This window comes from Scomber japonicus, chromosome 18 (assembly GCF_027409825.1).
Source record: "Scomber japonicus isolate fScoJap1 chromosome 18, fScoJap1.pri, whole genome shotgun sequence".
Taxonomy (NCBI): Eukaryota; Metazoa; Chordata; class Actinopteri; order Scombriformes; family Scombridae; genus Scomber; species Scomber japonicus.
Window position 1 is genome coordinate 12,954,505 of NC_070595.1, and position 25,014 is coordinate 12,979,518.

The 25,014-nt window shown below is 39.8% G+C and overlaps 3 protein-coding genes across 5 annotated transcripts; all 3 read left to right on the top strand.

The window, feature by feature from the left end:
* Positions 1-1,782: 1,782 nt before the first annotated feature.
* On the top strand, positions 1,783-5,840 carry mcrip1 (MAPK regulated corepressor interacting protein 1). Of its 2 annotated transcripts, none has more exons than XM_053338348.1 (5): positions 1,783-1,869; positions 2,915-3,008; positions 3,201-3,319; positions 4,827-4,931; positions 5,079-5,840. In XM_053338348.1, exons 2-5 carry the CDS (start codon positions 3,001-3,003, stop codon positions 5,141-5,143), a joined length of 297 nt encoding a protein of 98 aa, XP_053194323.1. In that variant the 5' UTR covers positions 1,783-1,869; positions 2,915-3,000; the 3' UTR covers positions 5,144-5,840. The 2 variants fall into 2 exon arrangements, with proteins under 2 accessions (XP_053194323.1, XP_053194324.1); XM_053338349.1 differs by lacking the exon at positions 1,783-1,869 and adding an exon at positions 1,998-2,204.
* Positions 5,841-7,503: 1,663 nt separating this feature from the next.
* Positions 7,504-10,677, top strand: alyref (Aly/REF export factor). 2 transcript variants are annotated; one of them, XM_053338430.1, is made up of 6 exons: positions 7,504-7,844; positions 9,187-9,345; positions 9,452-9,599; positions 9,763-9,826; positions 10,094-10,286; positions 10,372-10,677. In XM_053338430.1, exons 1-6 carry the CDS (start codon positions 7,602-7,604, stop codon positions 10,384-10,386), a joined length of 822 nt encoding a protein of 273 aa, XP_053194405.1. In that variant the 5' UTR covers positions 7,504-7,601; the 3' UTR covers positions 10,387-10,677. The 2 variants fall into 2 exon arrangements, with proteins under 2 accessions (XP_053194405.1, XP_053194406.1); XM_053338431.1 differs by having other exon boundaries at positions 7,702-8,752.
* Positions 10,678-12,642: 1,965 nt separating this feature from the next.
* Positions 12,643-24,548, top strand: arhgdia (Rho GDP dissociation inhibitor (GDI) alpha). Its single transcript, XM_053338251.1, has 6 exons — positions 12,643-12,754; positions 20,546-20,747; positions 21,935-22,018; positions 22,492-22,568; positions 22,685-22,748; positions 22,849-24,548. The coding sequence occupies exons 2-6, from the start codon at positions 20,552-20,554 to the stop codon at positions 23,049-23,051; spliced, it is 624 nt and encodes a 207-aa protein (XP_053194226.1). The 5' UTR covers positions 12,643-12,754; positions 20,546-20,551; the 3' UTR covers positions 23,052-24,548.
* The last annotated feature ends 466 nt before the right edge of the window (positions 24,549-25,014 follow it).

A 25,014-nucleotide genomic window follows, 5' to 3' on the forward strand; every position in this document is an offset into this window, starting at 1 on the left:
TATGCCCTTAAAGCTATACTCCAGTACGCTGTATTTCTCTTCATGGTGGTTGTTTTATCTAGATTTTACTTTTTTTGTGCATTTGTGTATTTGTTAAACTTCCCAAGTCTACGCTGTAAATATTAATCTGCAAATATGTCTCTGCCTTCACTCTCAGCTCATGTAACACAATAACAACAATGTGCTAGTGAACTGAAATCTCAGCTTTATAAGTAATCCATGGTCCAGGTCTGAATACTTATTCCCTGTTAAAGAAAACTGGCTGAATTTCAATCCTCGTGAGCATTATGTTTAAACATTTAATCACTTTATTTAATCGCTTTGTTGTAACTGTTTGCACTCTGCAGACTGTTTGCTCCCAAACTGGAGCAAACAGAGACTAGTTGTTTTTGTCCTATACAAGAGTTACCATTCCTTACTGCCGGGCAGAAGGAGTATTTTCCAAATTAATAATTGATACTTCATTGAAAGGCAGAAATTTAAAAGAAAAAAAACCCCCTTCAATTTCATGCTGTACAAGCATCTCTACTGCTGCAGTAGTTTTCCCAAATGTGTTGTTGTTTTTTTCTGTGGTAGGAATTGTGCTAAAGAAAATATGAATGTCAGCAATGAAAGTCTTATATTTTACTGTTCAATAATTATTTTTGTACGTTTTCGTAAATAAAGACATCTTTTATAAATATGACAGACTCTTGCGTGCTCATTAAAATGCACTACAAGGAATAAACAAGAACACAACTGAATTTGAACAAATATGACTGCAAGTTACAGCTTTTCAGCCATCATCTTTGTGTAAACCTTTCTTTCTATGGTGCAAGAATACTAGAAATGCATAGAGGACCCACAAATGTAATCCATCTTTGCACTTGTTGCCTTGAAATTGTGACATTGGGACAAATATTATTATACTGTAACAAAAAAATATCCTAATATGGTATGCTATCCCCACATGGAAATACAGTAGGAGCAATTTTTAAAAAAGAAGGGGATAAAAGGAAATGCTTTTTTTTATTAGAGAGAATGTTTTTCTCTAAAGGAAGTGATAAGTGAGTAGGAGGAGAAAAGATTATGTAACTCTTACATAGTTTATTATTTTAATTGTTTCATAGAAAAAGCTTTGGGACTGCCTCTTCTTCAGAGTTTGACACAATAAATCTGTTTTCACATTCATCTGCTGAAGGGGGAAAGTGTCTCCGTGTTCACTTTAAATCTGAATTTAAGGCATGAAGGTACAAGGCATGACTTGATTATGTCACAACTTGTATGAGAGGCCAGTCCTGGTTAAATATGGAATTTATATTGATCCTTTTAACTTATATAAAAGGTCAATGAGTATTCTGAAAAGCACTCTATAAATAAAAGGTATTATTATTATCATTATTATTATCATTGCAAGTGTATAATACAATCTGGAAACTTGAAACATCAAGCACACACATTCACACGTTTGCATGTCCAGTTAAACTAATGATGTTTAAATTAACTAATTAAATTTTTTTTTAAAGATTCTCAACTTGTCAATGAGGAAAGGGTAGATGTCATTGTAACTATTTTTAATGTAATTAAACTGTAACAAATTATTATAATTGAATTATTACTCATATGATAATAATTAGTTCAAATTATTATCGTATTTTTCTAGTATCATTATTATTATTAGTAGTAGTATTATCATCATCATCATTATTATTATTATCGTCATCATCATTATTATTATTGGATGTCACTGTTACTATGGTTTTGAGAGCCCTTTCACTTCCGTGTCTCTTCCCGGAAATGATTGGTTGGCATTGGCAACGTTTTAGCCTGGTCTAGCGGCGTACACAGTCACCGAATAAAGAAACCGAAAGGCAAGATTAAAAGACAAAGGTTTGTTGGATATATTAACGCTGTGTTCTCTATGTGTCCTCTCACAAATGTACAAATGCGTTAAGCGTGTTTCTTATACACACTCGGCACAAGTAACGCTGGTAACACATTAGCTGCTTTAAGCTAACGTTACGACAAGACAATGTAAATCACCAGCTAGCGAGGAGGCTAAAGTTAGCTGAAATGATCGTGTCAGCAAATCTATAGTTAGCACTAGCTGTCCCTCGGGACATAGCTATAGGAGGACACGAATCTCACGTTTGAGAAACTACTTTAGAGACTTAACATACTGCTGTCTTGTCCAGGAGGATGTCTCCAGTGGTGAATGTACCGAGGTTTGTTTCCGTAAGTTAGCCTGCTGCTAACACTACTGAAGCAATGTCAAAACGTAAACAAAAGTCCCCTGTATTAGTAAATGATGAGATTTGTTCATTATATCCTGACGTATGGTGTATCTTTACTGTAGACAAAGTAGTTAATGCTAGTAAATATGAGTTAACACCACTCGTATTGTTACTAACGCTAGTTATTGTAACTCACTGGCCTCTCCATTAGATACACCTGTACAATCTAATGCAATCCAATATAACAGCTCTGCTTTAAATTCTACATTTATGAAGCTTATACGTTTTCAGTTTTGCTGACATTGTCAAAAAAGTGATACTTAAGCTTTATGTTTATTATTGAGGTGAATTATGTTGACTGGTGTACCTAATATATTGCCCACCCCATTAACATACATGAGGGGGGCAAAATATTAGGTACACCAGTCAATATAATGCACATCAGTACGACCTCAGTAACAAACATAAAGTAGAATAATCACTTTTTTTGAGAATGTCAACAAAAACTAAAATTGTATAAATTTCATTCATATTGGATTTGATTAGATTGCACAAGTGTACATAATGAAATGTCCGGTGAGTGTAGTTTTATGTACGTGACTACCGAATAATGGACTGTCCAGCAGAGTTTACGTAAATGTAAATGTTGACTTTGTAGATCATGTGGGGATACTAAAGTTGTCACTGTTGTCCATTGTTAGGATTCAGCTGAGGACTTCTGGACCTTTGCGTTCTTCAGATCCACCCACCATAGAGGAGCAAGGAGCGAGTACAGACTGCAAACAGAATGACCAGGTCTGACAACACTTGTGCACAAGTACAAATGGGCTGGTGTTAATTGTGATCGTTAAAGTCTCGTTTAATGTCATTGTGGGTATGCTGTGCTTTGGGCACAATCGTTATGTGCAATTTAACTTACAGTAAATAGTAATTCAAAGACTTACATTAAATGCTGCTGCTAATTTAGCTGTATTTATGTTTATGAAGCTCATCTGCTCCCAGGATGGTCAATAGTTACAAGCGGACTTCAAGCCCTCGATCCCCTACTAACAGTGGGGAGCTCTTCACCCCGGCACATGAGGAAAATGTGCGCTTTATCCATGATAGTAAGTAGTGTTCCTTCTCAATATGCATATATATTTAATTACCTGTCAAAATAACATAAGCCAATTATTTTAATAACAATCATACCTCCCAGAACAAAATAAAATTCTTCTACCCACCTTGGTCAAAATAAACTGCTCAGTTCACATTTCCTCTTATCAGTTTTGATCCAACTTCTTCCCTGTCTGCTTATGACATAACAAACACAGCAACAGGAAACTAAACTTTGTCCTATTTCTGCACATGCTTGCTTGCGTGTGAGTGAAGTGGGTGATTATTGATAGGTCTATTACATTGCATCCTATTCCATAACTTCAGGATCAGGATGTTCTTATGAAACAGTTCATCAAGTTCAGCAGTGAACTAAGCACAGTGCAAAGAGCTTAATGCAGGAGTAAATTACCTGGCTGTGGTGTGATGCTGGATTGTTAATACTCATGTATAAATAGATATACAGCTGAACCGTAGATTTGAATAAACACTGGATATATTTATGTATGTGTAATTTATCTCACAAGTAAACTGAAGCTCATATTACTTAAATCTAGAGGTGCAGAGGTAACGTTCTTCCAATGTATTTAAGTAAATGGTAGATGCCATAAACTTAACAGACTATTTTTTGTTAATTGTGCCACTGTCAACAGTAGGCTATGAAATTAAATAACATGAATGTGTACATATGTTACACGTATTCAAAAAGTGATATACTAATCACAACATTGTAATATAATGGACTCATATCCTAAATAGGTTAGACAGTTAACAGAGCAAGAAATCACAGTATGTGCTCACATGAGGACACAATGTGCTACACATCAACAGCATCACAGCATTTTCACTTGTCAGTCAGCTTTCGTCCCCACAATGCAACAGGCCATATAAACTGAGTTGTTGAAAAGATCTGAGGCACTCAAGAGGGTAATACGTTTAAAAAGCCTTTAATGCTTAATGACTGCTTAGTCATAATTAAAAATAATGCTTTCACATTTCAGCCATTATGGCCTTCACCAGGGCAAGTACAAAATGGTTGCCTTTAAGCTGCTTCCTATATGCGTTGGTGAGTGTGATCAGTATGGACATGTAGTCTTATAATAGTCGCATGATTAATGTAGACAGTTAAGAAAGCACACATATAATAACTCAACACTGCTGCTTGATGAGCAGTACCATACCTTGTTCATCATGTGGATTTTAAGTCCAGTGCAGTGCTCCTGACTACAAACCACACTTCAGATTGCATTGAAAGATCACTTCAACCGTCATCGTTTGAGTATCTGAAACAGCCAACTTATATTGCCTAGTGTGGGTGCATGTCTCGAGGTACCATACTGGCATTAAAGCACGTGCCTACTTTGAAAAGTGCTAAACAGTGAGTTTGCAAGCTACCAAATATCGAGCAATATACTTCAACCTTTACTTAAGTCGGTCTTGTTACGTTGTTACTACCATGTCTCAGTCCTAAAATGTCCCAAATGTAACAGAAACATTGTTTTCTCTGTTGTTTCACAGCCTGGCAGTGTGTGCTCAGAGACATCAGATCAACACAAAATAGTGAACGTAATGACCGTGGACCACAGGAATATGTGGAAAAGAACCCTAATCCTAACCTACATTGTAAGTTACAGTGTAACTGAAATGAATGTATTATTAATATATGAAATGATTATAATTTATTATGTTCTTTTCTCACATAGTTACTGTGTCAGAGGATTAATACTGATCCAACACCAGCCAAATAACTTTTTCTGTCTGCTCCTGCAGCTTTCACACCAGTGGACCTGAGTGACCTCAAGAAACGCAACACACAGGACTCCAAGAAGTCCTAGTCCCTTCTCATGATGGTCTTGTCACTTTTTTCCACCCATTATCCTCGAGAACTCTTCCTCCGTCAGCCCTCTGTCAGCCAGAAAGTCAGCCCTGTTGGCCAGTCTTCACAGAATCTCCATTCTAAACTCTGGACCATAGCAACCCCCGTCTCTTTCTTTATGCTCTACAACTGACTAAGAAGAAAATAGCTGGGATTTCAGGGAGCAGAAATTCTCGTCTCTCTTGGTTCATGATTTTTCAAGCCACAAAATCTTTTTATGTACATTCTTTATGTGGACGGGACTGTTGCAAACTTTTATCAAAATTTGCTGACATCTGATGCTGAGGTACAAACTGTTGACACTCTCCACAGGACAAAAAAGACTGCAGTCTTAAATATAAACCCTGTTTCTTTATTACTACTACTTATAAGACCTTGGAGGAGAAAATGCGAAAGGGCTGACTTCTATTTTTTTTTTAGTTTGTTTTGGAAGATAGTTTGATAGATAAATTGTAGATGTAATGGAATGGTCACATTGGATAAACACTTTATGGGCAAGTTTTGAAAGCCAAATGCAATGTAGAAGGCCAACATTTTTATTATAAATTTTCTTGCCCCAAACTGGACTTTACTAAGTAGAGACCTCCCCGAGTATGCTGCCCTTGGTTAACCCGCCTCCCCTTAAACAAAATGTTGAATAAAAGACTTTTACAGTACACATGCCTGCATTGATCCTACATAAATATTGACCAGGTCGGATGTGACATTACATGAGATGTTAATGAATGCAACTACATGAATTTTACCATTACAAACAGAGTTTTGTGCACAGTGAAATAAAAGGTTACCCTTTGTACTGAAAGCAATGGGTATTACAAGAGAAAACTAACTGAAACTGGAAGGTATTTCATAAAGCCAGATATGTGAGAAATTGTAAAAACAAGTATGCAAAGTCCTGGGTATACTGATTTTTTTTTCTTGACCTATAAAATATCAAAAAATATTAACCCAATTATTCCCAAAAGCTCAAGTTTACTTATTCAACTTGCTTGTTTTGTCCAGCTGATAGTCCAAAATCCAAATAGGATCCAAATAGAAACCTAAATCCTTAGGTTTAGAAAAACAGCAAATATTCTCTTTTAAGAGGCTGGTACCTGTTAATTTTTGGCATTTGTATATTACAAATAACTTCATTGATTAATTGATATATCAAAATACTGTTGTGGATGAATTTTCTGTCAGTTGACTCATTTAATGAACTACTTTTATCAGCTCCAACAGATTTGAACCTGATAGATAAATAGAACCAAAATTTGGTTTGCAATTTTTAAAGTCTGTCTTAAAATAAGTCAGATGCCCACATAAACACTAAAAGAGCATTCCATTGCTGTAATATTTCTTCCTGTTCATACTGGCTACTTTTAATGTACCAAAAGCTTATATGAGCCTTCATCAGTCTGTTGAGCTGTGGTGGAAGAATAGCAACAAAAATAGGGACTTTGTCACTAAAAAGACAAAGATATCTACTTGATATGACTAAGTTGCACAGGGGGAAGCTTATGATTGAAAATAAATGTTTAGGTCAGTTTAAAAGTCGAATAGGATGGTAATTCCTTCAAGAATTTAATTTTATGAATGTAGAATATGGCTAAAATAATGAGCAGATTACTGATAAATTGTTATTTGCTGGAGAATTTGGGATTGTTGAACGTGAATAGAAAATCATGTTCATGAGAGCAATGTCCTCAAAATATGTTTTAAAATCCAATTGAAAGTCAGCCCAAAACACAGTCACATATACACACTGAATAAAAACATGTTCTAAAGATTCCAGAGTTGACAGTGTAATATCCATGTATGACTTTAAAATTCTTTGATATTGTTAGACACATATTTGCATGGGAGGGTACAAGGTTAAGGTAAGGTGTCTATTGATCCCCAAGTAGCCACATAAGGGTGAAAGTGATCAAAATAAATAAAATAAAATATACATGAAACGACTTCTGTATAAATAATCTGCAGTTATATTAATATGCAATATATGCAATTCCTGATATTAAATGCATGTGTGTAATGTTCCTGGGATTTACATAGTAAGGACAACATCATCATTTTTACTGGGAATGGTAGGTACTGGGAGCTGTGGTGTTGTGCTTGTTCTATCATCAAGAGCTTGATCTATCCTTTTATATTTAACATGATTTATTGTTCTTGGATTGAGTGTTAATACTAGTATTATAAAAGAAAAGGGGTGTATGGTTTTGGTTGTGACTAGAGGCACTCTAGTTGTGACTACACGTATTACGCGTTGACGTCACTTTGACGTTCAGGACGTACTACCGAAGCAGGTTCTATATCGTGCGTACTGAGCTCATTGTTTTCTGGTCGGTGCAGAGAGAGGACAGGGAGAGGGACCAACTCACTCTAGGCTTTATTTTTATATTTCTTTAACAGTTTAGCAGTATTGGGGCAGCATAATGACCGATAAAATGGATATGTCTCTAGACGACATTATCAAGCAGAACAGACAGCAGAGAGGCGGAGGCCGGGGTGGAAGAGGTCGAGGCCGCGGAGGCTCCGGTGGCGGCGGCAGAGGAGGAGGCCCCGGGCGTCTTGGAGTCGGCGGCGGAGGCTTTGGAGGCCGAGGCGGCGGATCCGGCCCCATGAGGAACCGCCAGAACGTGAACCGCGCTAGAGGCAGACCGACACCGTACAGCAGGGTATGAGAAAGTTAGAGGAAATGAGCTGAAAAAGGAAAAAAATACCCTCGGCAGACCTGAAAATGCCCGGGTAACATCCTTCTGTTCCCCCTCTAGTCAAGTGAATAAAATGATTGCTAACCGCCGAGTTTTCCCTCGGAGGAGAGCTCTATAATTTGCGGTTAAGCATTAATGGAAGTTGTATGCATAGTGTGTCCCTTCTCCCACAACCTGTATATGTTACTCCATTTTTTTCCCAAGAAGAGGCCCTTTGGAAACGGCTACATTAGCTAACTAGCTAAAGTTGGATCGCCATTTTGAATCCAAGCAGCTTAAATTAGAGCTAGTCGTCCACGGGTCAATAACGGTGCTTTTCCACCCAAAGTGTCAAAAATGATGAGAGGAAGCCATTTCATCGAGAAAACCATCCTCAAATGATTTTTTTTCCGTCACTGCGGGAGCAAAACTTAGTTTTTGTCCTGGTGCAGCGGCCTTTTGTTCGGGAGTGGCCGGCGGGCTCCATAACAAGGCCACATTTTGGTGGCGTTTCGTCAGTGTGGCTGGATCAGTGGACTTCACCCCCCTGATAGTGTTCCTATAAGGCGAATCTTCACTCTTTTTTAAGTGTGAATGTGTATCTATACAAAGCCCCAGTGAAAATGGCGTGGCCTCAAAATGGACGCTCAGATAATCCACGCTCGCATAGATGGGATAGCTGGCCTGTTTTTTTTTTTTGTTTTTTTCCTAGTTTTTCCGATCCACTCCCCTTCCTCTTATGGACACTTTCCCTTCGTGAAAAGCCCACTTTTCGTGGCTTTGTAAAGAACTCTTGAGCGGGCCAGGAAACATGGTGCAACGCTGGAGGCAACACTGCTTCAGATGGCGACCCGAGGATCAGTTCTGGAGAGCCTATGGTGGAGGCGCAGATGGCAAGAACAATGGGCAATATTGGTAGCCAGCCAGGGTGGGCAAGTTATGGGTGTAGTATAGAGATTGTGGGTAATTCATTTGGCTCAATTGTGACTTAGTAGTGAATAGATGTGTACAGTTTCAACAGATGCCACTAGAAATTATCTTTTTTACATAATGTGTGTGCATATGTAGAGAGGAGAGAGTTACAACACATCCCCTTGCCTATATAGTTAAGTTGTGTGTCCTGTCTATGTCTTTCTTTTTGGAGTGATTCACTTGCTTGTTAGTGATGGGGTGGGCAGGGTATACTGGGGACCCTCTTGTGAGAGCTGAGCGCCCTGTTGGAAGTGGAGCCCCTGCTTGCCCCAACACCCAGCCGTGTGGACTCTGTGATTGACAGAGGCAAGGGGATCCTGAAGTCAGCAGGTGCGTTCTCTTTCATCTGTTGCAGCCTAAACAGCTTCCAGATAAGTGGCAGCACGACATGTTCGACAACGGCTTCAGTGGCTTCAATGGTGCTGCTGGGGGTGGCGGAGGAGCCGGCGTGGAAACTGGAGGGAAGCTCCTTGTCTCCAATCTCGACTTTGGGGTCTCAGATGCAGACATTCAGGTACTTAGGTTTTCACCTTTCACGCATTTATACTGTGCGATTAACATGATGTGTGCTAAACATGAGACAAAGAGTCGGCTACTCATGGTTTTACTTTCTTTTTTAGGAACTCTTTGCTGAGTTCGGGACACTGAAGAAGGCTGCAGTTCATTACGACCGATCCGGAAGAAGCTTGGGAACTGCAGATGTCCACTTCGAAAGGAGGGCAGATGCTCTCAAGGCCATGAAACAGTATAATGGCATCCCACTTGATGGTATGCCCAAAGCCACACACACACCATCTTGTGTTGAACTTTGGCTGCATGCATATTCACTACTTAACTTTGTTTGATTTGATTATCATTATTTTTTTATATTGTTGATCTTTCTTGACTGATCTGTGTTCAAATAGTCAAGTCCATGTCATTGTTTTTCTAGGGCGGCCTATGAACATACAGCTCGTCACATCACAGATTGACACACAGAGGCGACCTATGCAGGGGTAAGTCATCTTTTGTTCAAGGAACTAGACCAGGCATGTCCAAACTATTCCACAAAGGGCTGTGTGGCTGCAGTTTTCTGTTCCAACCAATCAAGAGCATATGATTTGACCAATCAACTGTCTGAAGACTGAGATCAGCTGATTAAATGAGTCAAGTCTGGTGTGCACCTGCAGCCACATGGCCCTTTTGTGGAATAGTTTGGACATCCCTGAATTAGACTTCCCAACGTTGTGGATGTCATGTCTGACAGGCGCTTTTGTTTTCAGTCTGAACAGAGGAGGTGGTGGAGGCATGAACAGAAATCGTGGGGGTGGTGGTTTCGGCGGTATGCAGAGAGGCCGTGGCGGACGCGGTGCAGGCGGTGCTAGGGGAAGAGGTCGAGGTGGCCGCGGGGGTAACACCAAGCAGCAGCTGTCAGCAGAGGAACTCGATGCCCAGTTAGACGCCTACAATGCCAGGGTATGTTGAGCTGTAAAACAGATTCCCTGTCAATTAGTCAATCTTGTTTTTGCAGCTGTCTGACTTCACTCTTTTGTTTTCGCAGATGGACACCAGCTAAGAAACGAAGCTCTTCTCCTGGTTGTTGTCCCTCCGTCTGCACAGAAGGGGTGGTTGTTACAAATGTGCAGAATATTTTACACTTGGTTGTCTTCTCTGATGTGATAGAATAATTGGTCCAACCTCTTCTTTTAAATGCTCTGAAGTGTTTTTTACCAGTATTTTTTTTTCCTTTTTTCTGATGAAAATGGTTCAGACTGTAGGTTAATGCGAACTGGGTTTTCCCCAGTTCATTCCTCTACCTTGTAGTTAATGGAACTTGTAATAAAACCTGCAGTGTATATTAACCAAATACTGTCTCTTGTTGTTTCTGTGTCCATATATCCATTGACATTTTGTTGTAAAGAAGTTATTTAGTGCTGAATATACATGAAGTGATCTTTCCATTTTGTCTTTTTATACTTAGCAGTTGGCAGATATCCACTACGTTGCCTTTTTAATTGGAATAGTCTTTTGATTTGATCTTGAGCATCCAAATGATGCCGATATATGATTTTAAGTGTCTGTTCCTTACAATGAAACCCACGACTCAGAAGAACAAAGTTTTATCTAACCAGACTGATGATGCATTGCTATTGACCCAGTTACAAAATATTGTGTAAAATCATCTATAAATGTATTGACATAAGTACATCTGACCTGCTAAAACAGTTTGTGTGTGTCTGTGTAGTCTGAAGAGTCAAAATGACTTTAAAAAAACTACATGAGAAACTGCTGGTGTTGCTATGTGACTGGTATGTTTTGAGTGGAGTTGTGTAGTAATGACCACTTGATACGAGACATGACTAGAACGACAGCTGAGTGACTTGAACATTGTAATGGTATAAGTATGCAAGCACAGACGTGGTATTACCCATAATGAAAGAGGTCAATGCAGTACCACAGCTCTCCCGCTAGATGCCGCCCCGCTCCGTGTCATTCATCTGCGGACCTTTGAACTTTGTATGTTTGCCACACCTAAAGACGTTGTCTAATGAATGGTTTTACAACCACAACCTTCGTGAGTAATGGACTTCTGTAGTCACTCGTAGTCTGTAGGGGGTGTCAGGTCTGTGAATGACCTGAAACTGGGCTGGATGTAAAGTGAGACTGGTGTAAAATGTCTGCGCCTGTTCAAAGTAGTGATTTGTCAAAGTGCAGTGCAGTCTGCAGAGCTCCGTTGTGGGGACGTTTCCGGTGCAGCTCCACTGTCGGGACAGGACATGCCACCAAAATAAAACAAATGAGACGATGTCTCCGCTGTCAGGAAAAAGACACATCGACTCTCACGGTCACGGCAAATAAACCTCTGTCTCCCTGACACCAGAGCTTGCACCGAAACCCTCCTCATGATTGAATAGATAGATTTCTTTCTTTTCCCCATTTGTTCTTAACAAAAACACTAATTGTTAGATTTTAATTTGATTTACCTCACAACAATAACGATAGTCGTGTTATCTACGGATGGGTGGAGAAAATAACTGGTTAATGCTATAATGTAGAGACCAGTGAGGAGCTATTCATATCTTTAAGAAAATGCAGTAATAGTAAATGTGTTTTTTTAGTGCTCCAGTAAGCTCTACAGTCAACAGTCAGTTATTTAGTGCAACATATTTTTAACCATTTAATTAATGGGTAGTTTACAGCAATCAATTAGAGATTAATATTTGTCTTTAATGTTATACACCTGCCAGATGAAGTATATAGTAACATAAATTAATTTAAGTACAAGTACCTCAATATTGCACTGAAGCAAATGTGTGAATAGGCTATATATACTTCTGTACCCTGTGTCTATTTTAGAGTTGCAACAATAATTATTGATTTAATAGTTGGCTAATCACTTAAGTGATTAGCCAACTATTAAATCAATTGGAAACTATTGGATAATTGGAAACTATTTTGATAATCGATTAATTGTATTTTTTAAGACAAATTTGCTGGCCGCATATGAATATTTTGTGGTTCCTCTAGTCTTTTGTAATTTGGGTTGTGTGGACAAAAGAAGACATTTAGGGGTGCCATCTTGATCTTTAGAGAACCAATAATAAATATTGTTTCACTATTTTCTGATATTGTTCGGACCAAATAACGACGTTAATAATGAGCTTAACTTGCATTGCAGCCCTTGTCTTTTTAAAGATACATTTCGAAACAGAGGAAATTTAAATTTTAAAAAAGGGTCCGAGTATAATTTATTTACTTTTTATTTTGAAAGGAGCTCACCGGACGCTGTCACTTCTGTTCGCGGGAATTCGCTGCTCTAAAAGGTTAGTGCTTAACTCTCGCGATAGTTTGTTCGTTGATCGTCCCTCCGGTTCCAGCCTTTTACTTCAGTCCCTTTGAGCAGCACCTATAGGAGACTGTCCCAGCCGAGCAGCAGTGTAACGGTAAGAGTTCATGAAACAGTTGCTAAACTTTTTTAAATAACTTGTTTTATACGCCTGGCACACACTTTCCCGAAGTTTCTGTGGCGTAGTTTGCAAGTTTCTTCAGCGTTTCAGAAGGAAATTTGAGCTAACTTGGCTAAGTTACCGCACAGGCGTGAATCCATGAAAGGAGAAATGTGTTTGCCAAAAACCCCCCAAAAAACAACTTCCTGCAGTGAGGGGGGAAAAAAATCTCAAGGGATCTTCTTGCTGTGGCAGTTTTAGTATCTTGAACTTTCTAACACACAACTTATTTCAAAGTCATTTTGAAGTTGTCAGGCGGCGCTGAGGAGTGAAGAAGCAATCATTGCTTATTCATTTCCGGGAACTGAGTCTGATCTGAGCTGCCAGCATTGGCTGTTAGGTAACTGTAATGTCACTCAATAAATTCACTCTTAATACTCGCGTTAATGCATAGCTTAGAGGGTCGAAAGTTTAATCAGATGAGTATTTCTCGTCTACTTTGTAACCCAGGCGTCATGTGGTGGTGCCTCAATGAGGAAAGAAAGTCTGCCACTTCCTGGATTTCAACTGTCTTTTTCAGTTTGAATTGGCCTGGAGGGCTCACACCTTAAGTCAGCCTCCATTTTAGACCTTTTCGAAAGAATTATGCACAGCTTGCATCTTCACAACAGCTCAGATCAAATGTGCTTCAAGAGACATAATCAGTTTTATGGGATTTTATTGTGTTGGTAGTTGAGCTGTGGGCTTGGCTGAAGGGCGGATAAATGATTTGTCATATACAGCACTCAAACCTTTCCTTCCTGTTTCTGTGATAAATGCCCTAAAGGAGTCTATTTTTGATTTTCTTTGTCTCTTTTTTTCTGGAAACCTTGTCAGAAATCACTTCTCTTTTATTGTATTGCAGTCTTTTGTTTTAATCAGCCTATTTGCTTCACTTGAACCTCTTGATTTTGCAGCCTTAGATGCAGGTCGGATGTGTCATTTTTTCAGTTTCTCTGGCCTGAGCTGGTCGATCTTGAGTAGGCCTCAAGGAGGTGGAATAAATTAAATCATCACCGTAGAAAATATTTTCACTTTAGGAATTTCCGTGGCATCAGTATAATCTGCCTCAAACATGTCCAAACAGCTCACAGTGAGAGAATGCAAGGGTCAAACTCAGAGGCCTGCACCATAAAATGTTTCACATATTGGCATGTACTTAAATTAGATGCAAGTCGAGGTGTATATTATAAATGTAAAAACGTCAAATGAGAACTACTATTTTTCATGTTTCATGTCTCAAGATTGCATCATCGGTCTCTTCTGTGGAGGGTTGTGAGCTAGTGTTGGCTAGTAATGATTAGTGTCTTCCTTACATTGTGCGGCCCCCCTCAGCCAGAACATGACCTCCTTCAGCCTCAACAGCGGCCTTCAAAACTTACGTCCTCCCATAAACGATGGGCTCTAGTGCTGGGAAACAGGGAATGTCTTTATTTCTTTTATATAATCATGAATTAGCTTTGATTTTTCACTCCTGATGTTTGTCTTTTAAGCCTTCAAGTTGGTTGGATTTATATCTAACATGTTCATAACGTCACTTTTTTGCTGTCCTTTTTAAAACAACCATTATACAGCTGAAATCCAGCACCGTGCAGAGTCCATCACTTCCACCGCGGCTGTTGCCCCGGGAGGCAGACTGAATCTGGGCATGTGGCTGAAACTCCTCTTGAGCAGAGGAATAAGCCCTGACCTTTTATCTGGCACCTTGGCTGTCCCATTCACTCGCAGCTTCCTGCCATTACACGCAGGGATTTCTCACTAGCTATTTTTAAAGCTTCCTATTTGTTCTGGTCCTTCCTGGGATAGAATTGTGTTTCTTATTCTCTCACAGCCACATCTCTCCATTGCACACTTTCTTTTTTCGTCAGATAAGTCATCTTTACTGATTTTAATAATCTCAGTGATGGGTGTCCAGCAAATGTTATCTTGGTTGTATAAAAAGCTGTTAACCGCTTGATACGAGGCCAAAAGCTTTTCACTCAGTAGATTAACATGAGATTGCTCTATTTTCTAGTTCCTTCTCTTGCTCTTTTATTTGATTGCCATCTGATTGCTTTTTTTTCTTTCTTGCCTCCTTCTGTCTTTTTTCTGTTGAGGTCGGTGTTCCTCTGCATTGCAACAGATCTGCCAAGAGCTCTTGGTGCAACACTTCCTCAAATTGTTAGCACCATTTCCTTAACTCACTGAGAGCACTATTTTATCTACTGACAATAATGCCACCCCAGTACCCTTTTTTTTTTTTTTTTTTTTTTTGCCACTGAAGCATCTTTAAAAATGATTAGGTTGGTTAAGCTGCAAAGGTAGAACATTTAAAATGATAGGTTGCGCTTCATCTTTGCAGTGTGTGTGTGTGGTTTCGCTGTCTAAAGGATATGAATCATCACGCTCTCACCCAAAAAAGGAAGTTTGCAGTCAGTTCTCGACAGACAAAAAGGCCCAGTTGCAGCCTGACATGCAGAGCACCTTGAGCTCGTTGAAATGTTCTCATTACATAATGAAGTATAAACGCTTAACAATATCCAGATGCACAATGTACAGGTGTTTTTATCCACTGAGGTAACTGCTAGCTTTGAAAAATCAACACTGAGGAAATGGAGGAGGAAAATAGAAATAACTACTAGTGAAGCTGGTTTGCATCAAATTGTGTTCAAGGTTTGCATGAAAAGATATTTTGTGTTTCTAAAGGAAGATTCAAAATGCTTCGGACAGATAGGAGAACAAATCTACATGTGAGTGGATGCATTGGCACACAGCTGGATGATGTAGCTACCGATTACAACAGTGCCAGTTTCATTAGAAGTGTTGCAGAATCATTTATTCCAAACGGCCGGCTGAGGGTCTGAGAGACCAAAAGGTTGGTCTGATGAGCCTCTTAAATGTACAGAAAAGGGCAGAGAACCCATGTGGAGTAGAGAGGCGGATGTGAAGGTCTCTGGCTGACTGGGTGTTGCATGATAGAGACGTCTAACAGAGACAAGAGAAGAACAAAGCAGTGGTGGATGTGTGGCTGACATCTTCCATATACACATGAAACCATGAGCTAAATGTCACTTGACAACGCTCAGCCGGCACACAAAGTATCGTGTGTGTGTGTGTGTGGGTTCCTAAATCATTAGAGTTAGACTTCCACTTCTGGATTTAGATTCCACTGCTACTTTTCTGTGAGACCACTGTCCATAGTTTGTGTGACTATGATAGGCGTGTTTTTCTCTTGCAGGAATGGAAGCTGTTACTTTTGTAGCTACATTCAAGCATTCAAGTTTACTAAAGTAACAAATAAACTAGGCTACGTGTTGCTCGTGCTTTACCCTTTTTCCTCTTTCTTCTTGTTCCTCACTTGTACTGTTGACTGTACCATGAACAGAAATAGACAGAGGTCTTAAGAGTTCATGAAGTTCACAGTTCTTAAATATTGAATGTGAAGTCATGACTGTGGACTTGATAGTTGGTGCTTTTATGAACTTAAGCTCGACAAACAACGTTATTAGTTGATGTAATTAAATCTATAAAATACTTTCTCTAGTATTACTGTCCCCCAGTGAATGCTGGAATCCAGCGCTTATTAAAGACCAGATGTGATGCCAGAGATGTATCATTTCCCACAAATGACTGACAACTAAGTTAATTGCTCAAAAGACAATAAAGACAAATAACTGACTAAAGATGATGTAATCAAACGAGACCCTCCTGACTAATTAGTCAGTTAATCATCCGGTGGAGGAGGGGTATTACATTTTATATACATGTCACAAAGTTAGGAAAGAGCCGGAACATTGCATCATTTGAATGTACTGCAACGTAAAAGATCAGCCAAACATTGAAACTCTTTCACTAGATTTTGATAGTTTTTCGGGTATTATTATATATCTAGTTTGTTGTCAGAACATCAATGTTGTGTTGATTATCAAGGTGTCCTTGCAGTACACATGTCCCCACCACAGTTCATTAAGCCTGTAGCCTGGCTGAGCTCACAGATCAATTATCCTCAGTAACTTCAGTCACTAATGACTCCTGTCAGGAGAATCCTCTTGATGTGCCACCAGTAAACACTTCCTAACGCTTTCCCCTCCTGTCCCCGAACGCCTCGTTATGCATAATCCCACTTTTCTCTAATCTTACCAATCAGCTGTGTTGCTAAGGAACCAAAGGGCCTAATCTCAAGCTTCAGCTGGTGCCAAACCCTGGTGTTTTCAAAACTGTGGTGCTTAGCCTCCTTAAGCAAGCAGATCATCCTGCTGCAGAGGAAGAGTTACATGCAGGACCGTACAGGTGAAGGTGAGGACACCGAGGTGAAGAAGGTTCAACACAATGTCCAGTCTTTGTCTGGCTCATCTCATGACTGCTGTGTTGTCTCCCAGCATGCACTGGGACCAAACAATGACGGGGCCTTTTTTTTCCCCCTGCCGGTTAGCCACAGCCTGTATTGTTTGTGCAGAGTCAACCAGCAGGAATGTGTATCATTATGAAGGTGGCAATGTCAATATTGTTAGACTTAATCCGTTTTACTGACTGCACGGGCTTTTAATTTGCTGAGTCTGCAATTTCATACGTTAAGAAGAGCAATGTGGCTACATGCAAGCGTTGCATAACACATTTGAGTTTTCTGCAGAGGCGGTTGGTGCACATGTCGGTAAATGTGATGCCAACATACATAAATAGTTTTTGTGAATGTGCACTATTCAAAATTATTCATAAAATCTACTGTAGTTTTGCAACTTTTTGTAACAACAAGAATTCTGTTCATCTAAGTTACTCAAACTCACTCAATAGCCTGGTTATATTTTTTTCAAAGTTTTCTGTACTAGTGACTTATATACATTTATACAATATTACACTTAAATACATTATTTAGTACTTGCATATGAAAATCTTTCCCTACAAAAAGCTGTAAAGAAGCTGCCTAATGTTAAATGTTGCAGTCTTACATCATGCTCACACTGTGCAGAGTTGAGCGCGATAAGGATCGTGATGAAGGCAGGATAGCTGGAGCTGAACCATTAGTTAATTGATTGTTCAACAATTATTTTCAGATAATTGCTTCAGTCATTTTTCTTCCTCTTTGGTTCCAGCTCCTCAAAAGTGATGTTTGTCATATATGAAGGTGAATTAAATATCTTGTTAGACAGACAAAACAAGTCAATTGAAGATGTCACAGTTGCATCAAAGAAATTGTGATTTAGTTTTCAGTATTTTTAAGCAAGTTAATAGAACCAGTCTGCAACTCACTGAGTGTGTGCTCTCGCAAAAAAGAAATGGAAAGTATCTGAGCAGATTCCTAATTTTGTTGACTTATTCAGAGGTTTAATGCCAACTTTCAGTTCATACTGAAAATTCAGGTTTGACTATCAGCTCTCGTCCTCAGTGTAAGTCTGCTTTATGTTCCTACTGTGCATTTGTCCCTGAGCACTGAGCGCAGCAGCAAATGTGCCTTCACAATATGCTACCCAGCAGCGCTCCTCTTCATTTTGGTGCTGTGCAGCCATGGTGCAGCTTTCTGTAGGGTAGAGCTTGTATAACCAGAGCAGAGCAGATTAATTGAGTTAAACAACCTGTTCTGTGATTCTTAAAGAATGATATGACGGCATCACTACCTTATTTGTTCTTGTTTTCCTCTCTCTCCCCCTCTATCTCTTTCTCTCTCTCAACAACAAGAAACCTCTCACTCATTCTCTCCGATCAGAACCAGTCACTCACATCTGATGAGCCACAGCGCACTATTGGCAAAATAGTAGAAGAGGAATTTGTGCTTTTATGAGAGGCACAGAGGCCCGGGTTTGGGGGAGAAAAAAAAACAAACCTATGCTATGTTCTCAGTTCCTGTTTGACTAATACCCAGCTGTATACATCAGGAACAATAGAACAGAGAAGAGGGCCACACAGAGCCACACACCAGTTATTTTGGTACTATTTGCAGTAGCGTGATTTATTATGGTCGATAAGATTGTAAACAGTCCTTTTTTTCTGCTGAGCCTATCCACCTGCAGTTCAGCAGGTTTTCTCAGTGTTGTGATTTGCGTGTGTCATCTGGTGGTTTTCATGTGTGTGTTTGCATTTGTGTGATTGGTTAGCTCATCTGGTTTTATTCGTGGTTACCTTTGACTCCAACAATAAACCAAACCAACCAGTAATAAATATGAAGTGTTTTGTTTATGGCATATTTTAGAAATTTAATTAGAGTTAAACGGAGAGACAGAGAGACATCTTGTCATGTATAGTGATTTATAGGCTTCCTCATTTGAGATTGTCTGCTGGTTTAAGAACTACTTTGTTCCTCTAAGTGCCTGTTGTAGCCTTTTAACAGTTTTTCTTTTTCACAATGCTAAATAATCTTCACTAAGTGTGTGGCTTCTTGCTGCTCTTTAAGTCTTTGACAAGCAGGAAGTAGAGCTCTTTCAAAATGCAAATGTCTAACATTTGATGGCGCAGCAGCCTGTAACATGAGAGCAGCGGCTTGTCAGTGGCAACAAATTCAGATTGAATAATGAATAAAGGAAGTGTGACTCCACAGATACTGTATTTCACCTTCACTAAGTTTACATTACTAAATAGGATCAGAACTCCCCCATAACACTTTTTTGTCTGTTGGTTTTACCTTCATCAGCAACTATGAGAACCTCAAACACCATTTGACCAGTGAGTGTCATTTCATCTGATGTCCGCAGGGAGAAAACAAGACCAAAAAAAACCCCGACTGCACAAGTTCATGTGTTGAGAGTGCCGCCATCCAGCTGTCTTCTGGCTGTTGCAGGTGTTTAAGAGCTTTGTACAGGCTTTACCCAGCATATGTGCACCAGATGTTATTAATAGATCTTTTTTTTTTTCCACAGCGTGTTACAAGCAACAGTTGAGTTATGTAGCGTCCTCCTTGCACATTTATTTAGTTGAAAATGAAAACGATCACCTTATTGTGTGTGTGTGTCCCCCTCAGAATCCTCTCCTCTAATGAGACGTGACTGCTGCGTTTCTGCCCTGTCAAACTGATGAGGTTTGTGGTAGAGAAGAAACGAGTAAAGGGGGAGCTCAGATAATCATCTTTTAGAACAGCGGACTCTCTGAACATTACCACCGTGGCCTCAGAAAAACTGTCTCCGTAGCCAAGTCGACGTCATGTGTCCTGGCTCTTGTCTCTGTATTAGTGCGTACGTTATGTGTGCTCACGAGGACACACACATACACTTCAGGCTCAAGTGTTTAAAATGGAGGACAGCTTTATAAAATCGTCTTGTCTTTTGCCAAAAAAAACAATAATCCACATAAAGTTTGATGCCAACACTATATGTCACCAGGAACTTTGTTTTTAAGTACACCCGCTAACTCTCACAATAAGTCTGTGGGCTGTTGTCTCTAAACTTGTTGTGTCTGCACAAAGAAATTGCTGTCAAGTGTTTCACATTTTTGCAAACCAGATACAATTATTGTTCACTCCACTCCAGTGCAGAGCTATTCAGTGTCTTTAAACTTGAGGAAATCACACTGAAAACATCAGGATAAACACTCAGTGAAAGGAAGTCCATGTTCCTACTTAAACTCTCCCTTTAGACTGCTGCAGAGGTCAAAGTTCACTGAGGTTTTCCTTTTGAATGCCTAATCTGTAATAATCTTCCTGCAGCTGGAGGTCTAATAATCAAGTGCTGGAGTAAAAAAAAAAGGGAAGTGGTGTGGCCCGTCGCCATCAGTCCTCATTAGTTAATTTTTTTTCCTGTCATCTGACCAGTCCTCTCTCTCTTTTCTCTCCTCTGCTTCCATTAGCACACCATGGCAGAGCAGGAACCCACACCAGAGCAGCTGGCAGCGATCGCAGCAGCCAACGAAGAGGCCGACAGCGCAGTCAACTACAAACCTCCCGCCCAGAAGAGCTTACAGGAGATTGCGGAGCTGGACAAAGATGATGAGAGCCTGCGCAAGTACAAGGAGGCGCTGCTGGGTAAAGCCGCTGCTGGCGTAGCTGCAGGTGAGTGATCGGACGTCTGAAGTAACTCTTAACAGGACAACCGTGGACGTAATTTTTAAACACACTCACATTCACATGAAGACACTTTAATTTCATGTAAACGTATTTATATTCATACTCTGCTTTTTGCATGTTACGTCTTTAAAAAAGTGTGTGTGTATCTATCCAAAACATTAATTGCAAAAACTGGTCTTTGCTCGACCAGTAGTCAGACCTCCAGTTATTTGTTGTGAAAACAGCTCAGTTAGTAAAGTCAGAGTAAAACTGCTGAACATCAGATCATGGAACAGATTCATCTTTACTTGATCAGATGTTGTCAGATATGTGTAAATGTTATAATGTCATTTTGTTAAATTAAGCAGCTGGCAGACAAATAACTGATATATTTCAATGGTATGATGTTTGTAATAATACTCTCAGCAAAGCAACACATTGAAGAAAAGTACTGTTTTGATCTCATCTCATGTCATAGATTGGTTTTAATATGTAATAATCTTCAATGATAAGTTAGACAATGTACAGATGTGGAAAGTTAAAGCTGATCATTTCCAGATCATGTTTAATTAAGAAGGTTCTTACATTGTTTTTTCTCTTTCAACACACAGTATAAGCACACTCTGCTGTAGGTTCAGTATCCGCTATTTTGCAATAGCTGCTGATGTGGTAATGTGATGTGAGTAATGTAATGTGACTTGACAGTAGTTTTATCCAACCGATTTCACTGGTTTAAAAATAACATCTGGAAGAATTAGAGACTTTGAAAAGTTAAATATAGAAACAGATCCTGAAAGTCCCATTTAGCTATCTCAGAGCCAGAAAAGAGCTCTGGCCTCTACCTGGAGTTTATCTCAGCTGTGCTATTAATAACAAGTTAGTCAACAAGCTTCACAGACAGCTCCTGAAGACTCTAGCAGTAGTTCTCAGGCTATTTTAAGTTGCTAATGTAACACTCAAAGTTGAACACAATGAAAGAGGCAACTTCAAATAGTTTTATTCAGAAAGAAAGAAAGAAAGAACTGAGGAGAGGAAACGAGAGTGATATCTGAAGTATTTCATCCTGCTTGCTCGATAGTAACCATTGTCTCTTCTACTACTTTTATAATCAAATAGGTCATGTGACTGAAATCAGATCATCTCATTGGTGAAGTGCTATAAATCGATTATCTTGTCATAATTCTCTGTTTTAGATCCCACCATCCCCAACATCCAGGTGACGCGAATGACTCTGGTATGTGAGGCGGCTCCAAACCCTCTGATCCTTGACCTGCAGGGTGAGTAGAGCACACTTTGGCAGGCTGCAATCTGGACAAAACTCTTCACAGCAGATGATTTGAAAGCCCGCATACAGCAGACGTATTTTGGCTCGCAGGAACATTAATTATGAACAGTAATTACTCCCATCTTTGTTTGCAAATATAGAGCAAATGTCCTGCTGGGTCATTAGTCGGCTAATTAGTAATGACATGATTCCCTTGTAAATGGGTTAATGAGCCATTTCCTGATGGCACTCCTGCCCTCCCTTGGTAGTCACCCTCATCTACAGCTGTGCTCACTTGAAGCAGCGTGCCACCTGGTGGTCGGTATTCTTACTACACTGTGCTAAAAAAAAGCTGAATACAGTCCTCACTCTGCTTTTGAGAACTTGGATATCCTGATTAGTTTATTAACCCGAGTGTGTTTATTTAAGACTGGATCAAATGTTTGGATGTTATTTTGACACTGTGTTGCTTTTGTCCCCTGCCAGGAGACCTGGACGGCTTCAGGAAGAACCCATTTGTGCTGAAGGAGGGAGTCGAGTACAGGATAAAGATCAACTTCAAGGTGAGAGACTGGTGTTTGTCTGGACTGTCGGCATGGAGACGTTATTCCAGCTGCACTGAGCAATCTTTGTCATGGGAGACTGAATTCATCGAGATGATGCATGTGGTCTTTTGCAGGTCAACAGGGAGATTGTGTCAGGTCTGAAGTACACTCAGCAATCATTCAGGAAAGGAGTAAAGGGTAAGTGCAGCCTATTTAACATCTGCAAGTATCCTCAAGTGGCTCTGCCGGTGTAAGTCGCTTTCTTACACCTTCTTTTCCCTCCCATTCTGACGTCTAGTTGACAAATCGGACTACATGGTTGGCAGCTACGGGCCCAGACCGGACGAGGAGTACGAGTTCCTCACCACCATGGAGGAGGCACCCAAGGGGATGCTGGCCCGCGGCACCTACAACATCAAATCCAAGTTCACCGACGACGACAAACACGATCACCTCTCCTGGGATTGGAGCCTCACTATCAAGAAAGAATGGAAAGACTGATTCCCCTCGCCCATCCTCCATCATTACCTTCCTCTTCTTTATCGCTCTTTTTGTTTTCTTGCTGTCATTCCATTTATTTTCTTTTTCTGTTTAGATCCATTTGTAGATTTTGTATTGATTTAAGCTTTCGCTCCCTCCGTCCATTGACGCCTCTTTCCCCACTCTTACGGTTTCCTTTTTCCAAAATTTTCTATCACTTCATCTTTCCTCCCATCGTAACGCTTCAGTTGTTTGCTCCCGCTGTTTCATGTTGAGTATTAAATCATTAGACGTGGAAAAAGCAAACGATGTGCACAATCCAGAATTTTTTGGTAACAATTTGTTTATAAAGGAAAAAAAATAAGAAAATATTTTAAAAAAACATTACTACTCTTGGAAAAAGTGATGAAATTTGTGATTCCCTCTGCTCTTTAGCGCTTTCTTTTCTCACTCGTCTTTATTATTCCATTGTTTTGTAAAATTACCACGATCTGCCTTTTGAAAGCATTGTACAGGAAGCAGCAGTGCTGTATGTGCGGGGCCACTGTATGGTCATTGAGCAACCTTTGCTGGACACAAGTCTCAGACACAGCCCTCCTAAAGCCTTTGAGCAGATTATTGTAACCAGGTTCTTGATAAACGATGTGGAATTCAGTCCAGCTTTGTTTTTTCAGATTGTTTATCAGCCTACAGAGCCTGCTGAGAGAACCGAGGGTTAAACAAATTACCTCTGACCTCTTGCGACCCCTTGCTCTTGGTGCAGCTGTTCCTCTCCTGATCAGGGTATTTTGGCAGTTTTTTTTTAGCAGCCACGTGGCCTTAACAAACCCTATAGTTTGAGGAAGACATAGATAAACCTAGTTGAGCCATTTGCCTTCATATTCCATTTGCCAGACCATCATGTGAGCCTGTTTTTAACAATACTTGTAACACATCAATAGAGAAATCAGGAATAAGGACTTAAATCACCTTTTTTTTCAGGTTGATTCATAAAAGAACTTGTCTGATTAACTTCTTTTTTTTAGATCATTCACAACAACATGTAGGATTTTGTATGATTCAATGTCACCATAGTTCCTTCCCAAATTGAAATCAAGGACCGTTAAAACCACTCACCTCTGTATTAGTTAAGTTTAGGATTACCGTTGCTGACTGTGCCTCCAGTCTCTTGCAACCACATGCTGCTCCCGCTGACTCGGCAGCTCCGTGTGTGTGTGCGCGCTGATGTCAGTGAGGTGAAAATGTTGTATGTAATTGACTTCTAAACCAGTGTAGAGACATCAGTCCCCCAACTAGACACCAATGGTTACCACATCCTGCCATATGAAAGTTTTTGTTTTTGTTTTGTATACTCCATACAATGTGAATGAATTCTGTTTTTCAGAGTTTTCATTCAGCTCACTCATGTCATGGACTGATGTTGTTTCCTCTATGGGTTGGGTTTGACTCAATATGTGCTACTTGTATTACCTACAGTTTACCAACCTCCTGTGTTCACATTAAAGTGTTCAGACTGGGCCTGCATGTGTCCTTTTTGGGTTTTTTTATTCACTTTTCCTGCTTCCAACTGTTCAAGGTTTTAAATTGTTGCTTCCCTGAGCACAAAAAAAGAAAATGGTCAATACACTTCTTATTTTAATTTACAGAAAACTTCAACAACTTGGACAATGTGATAGCACAGTGTAGGACAGAGTATATTGTCATATAAATCCCTGCAGCAGACATGAGGCTCATTCAGCCCCCTGTAGCTTGAAATGCATGCTTGGAAAAAAACAAAACACCACAGAGGCGTCTCCGTCTCCTTCACCATAGATCTAATAAACAAAACTCCATCTAACACTTATGCACAGTACACTTTGGCAGCTGTCCTCAAGGATTTGCACCATCCAACAATTTGTAAATACAGTCTACATATTTCTTTCTGTTGCTTCTTGAAGTACTTCAAGCTTGTACGAATTAGTGTCTACCTGCTTTAAGACCAAAT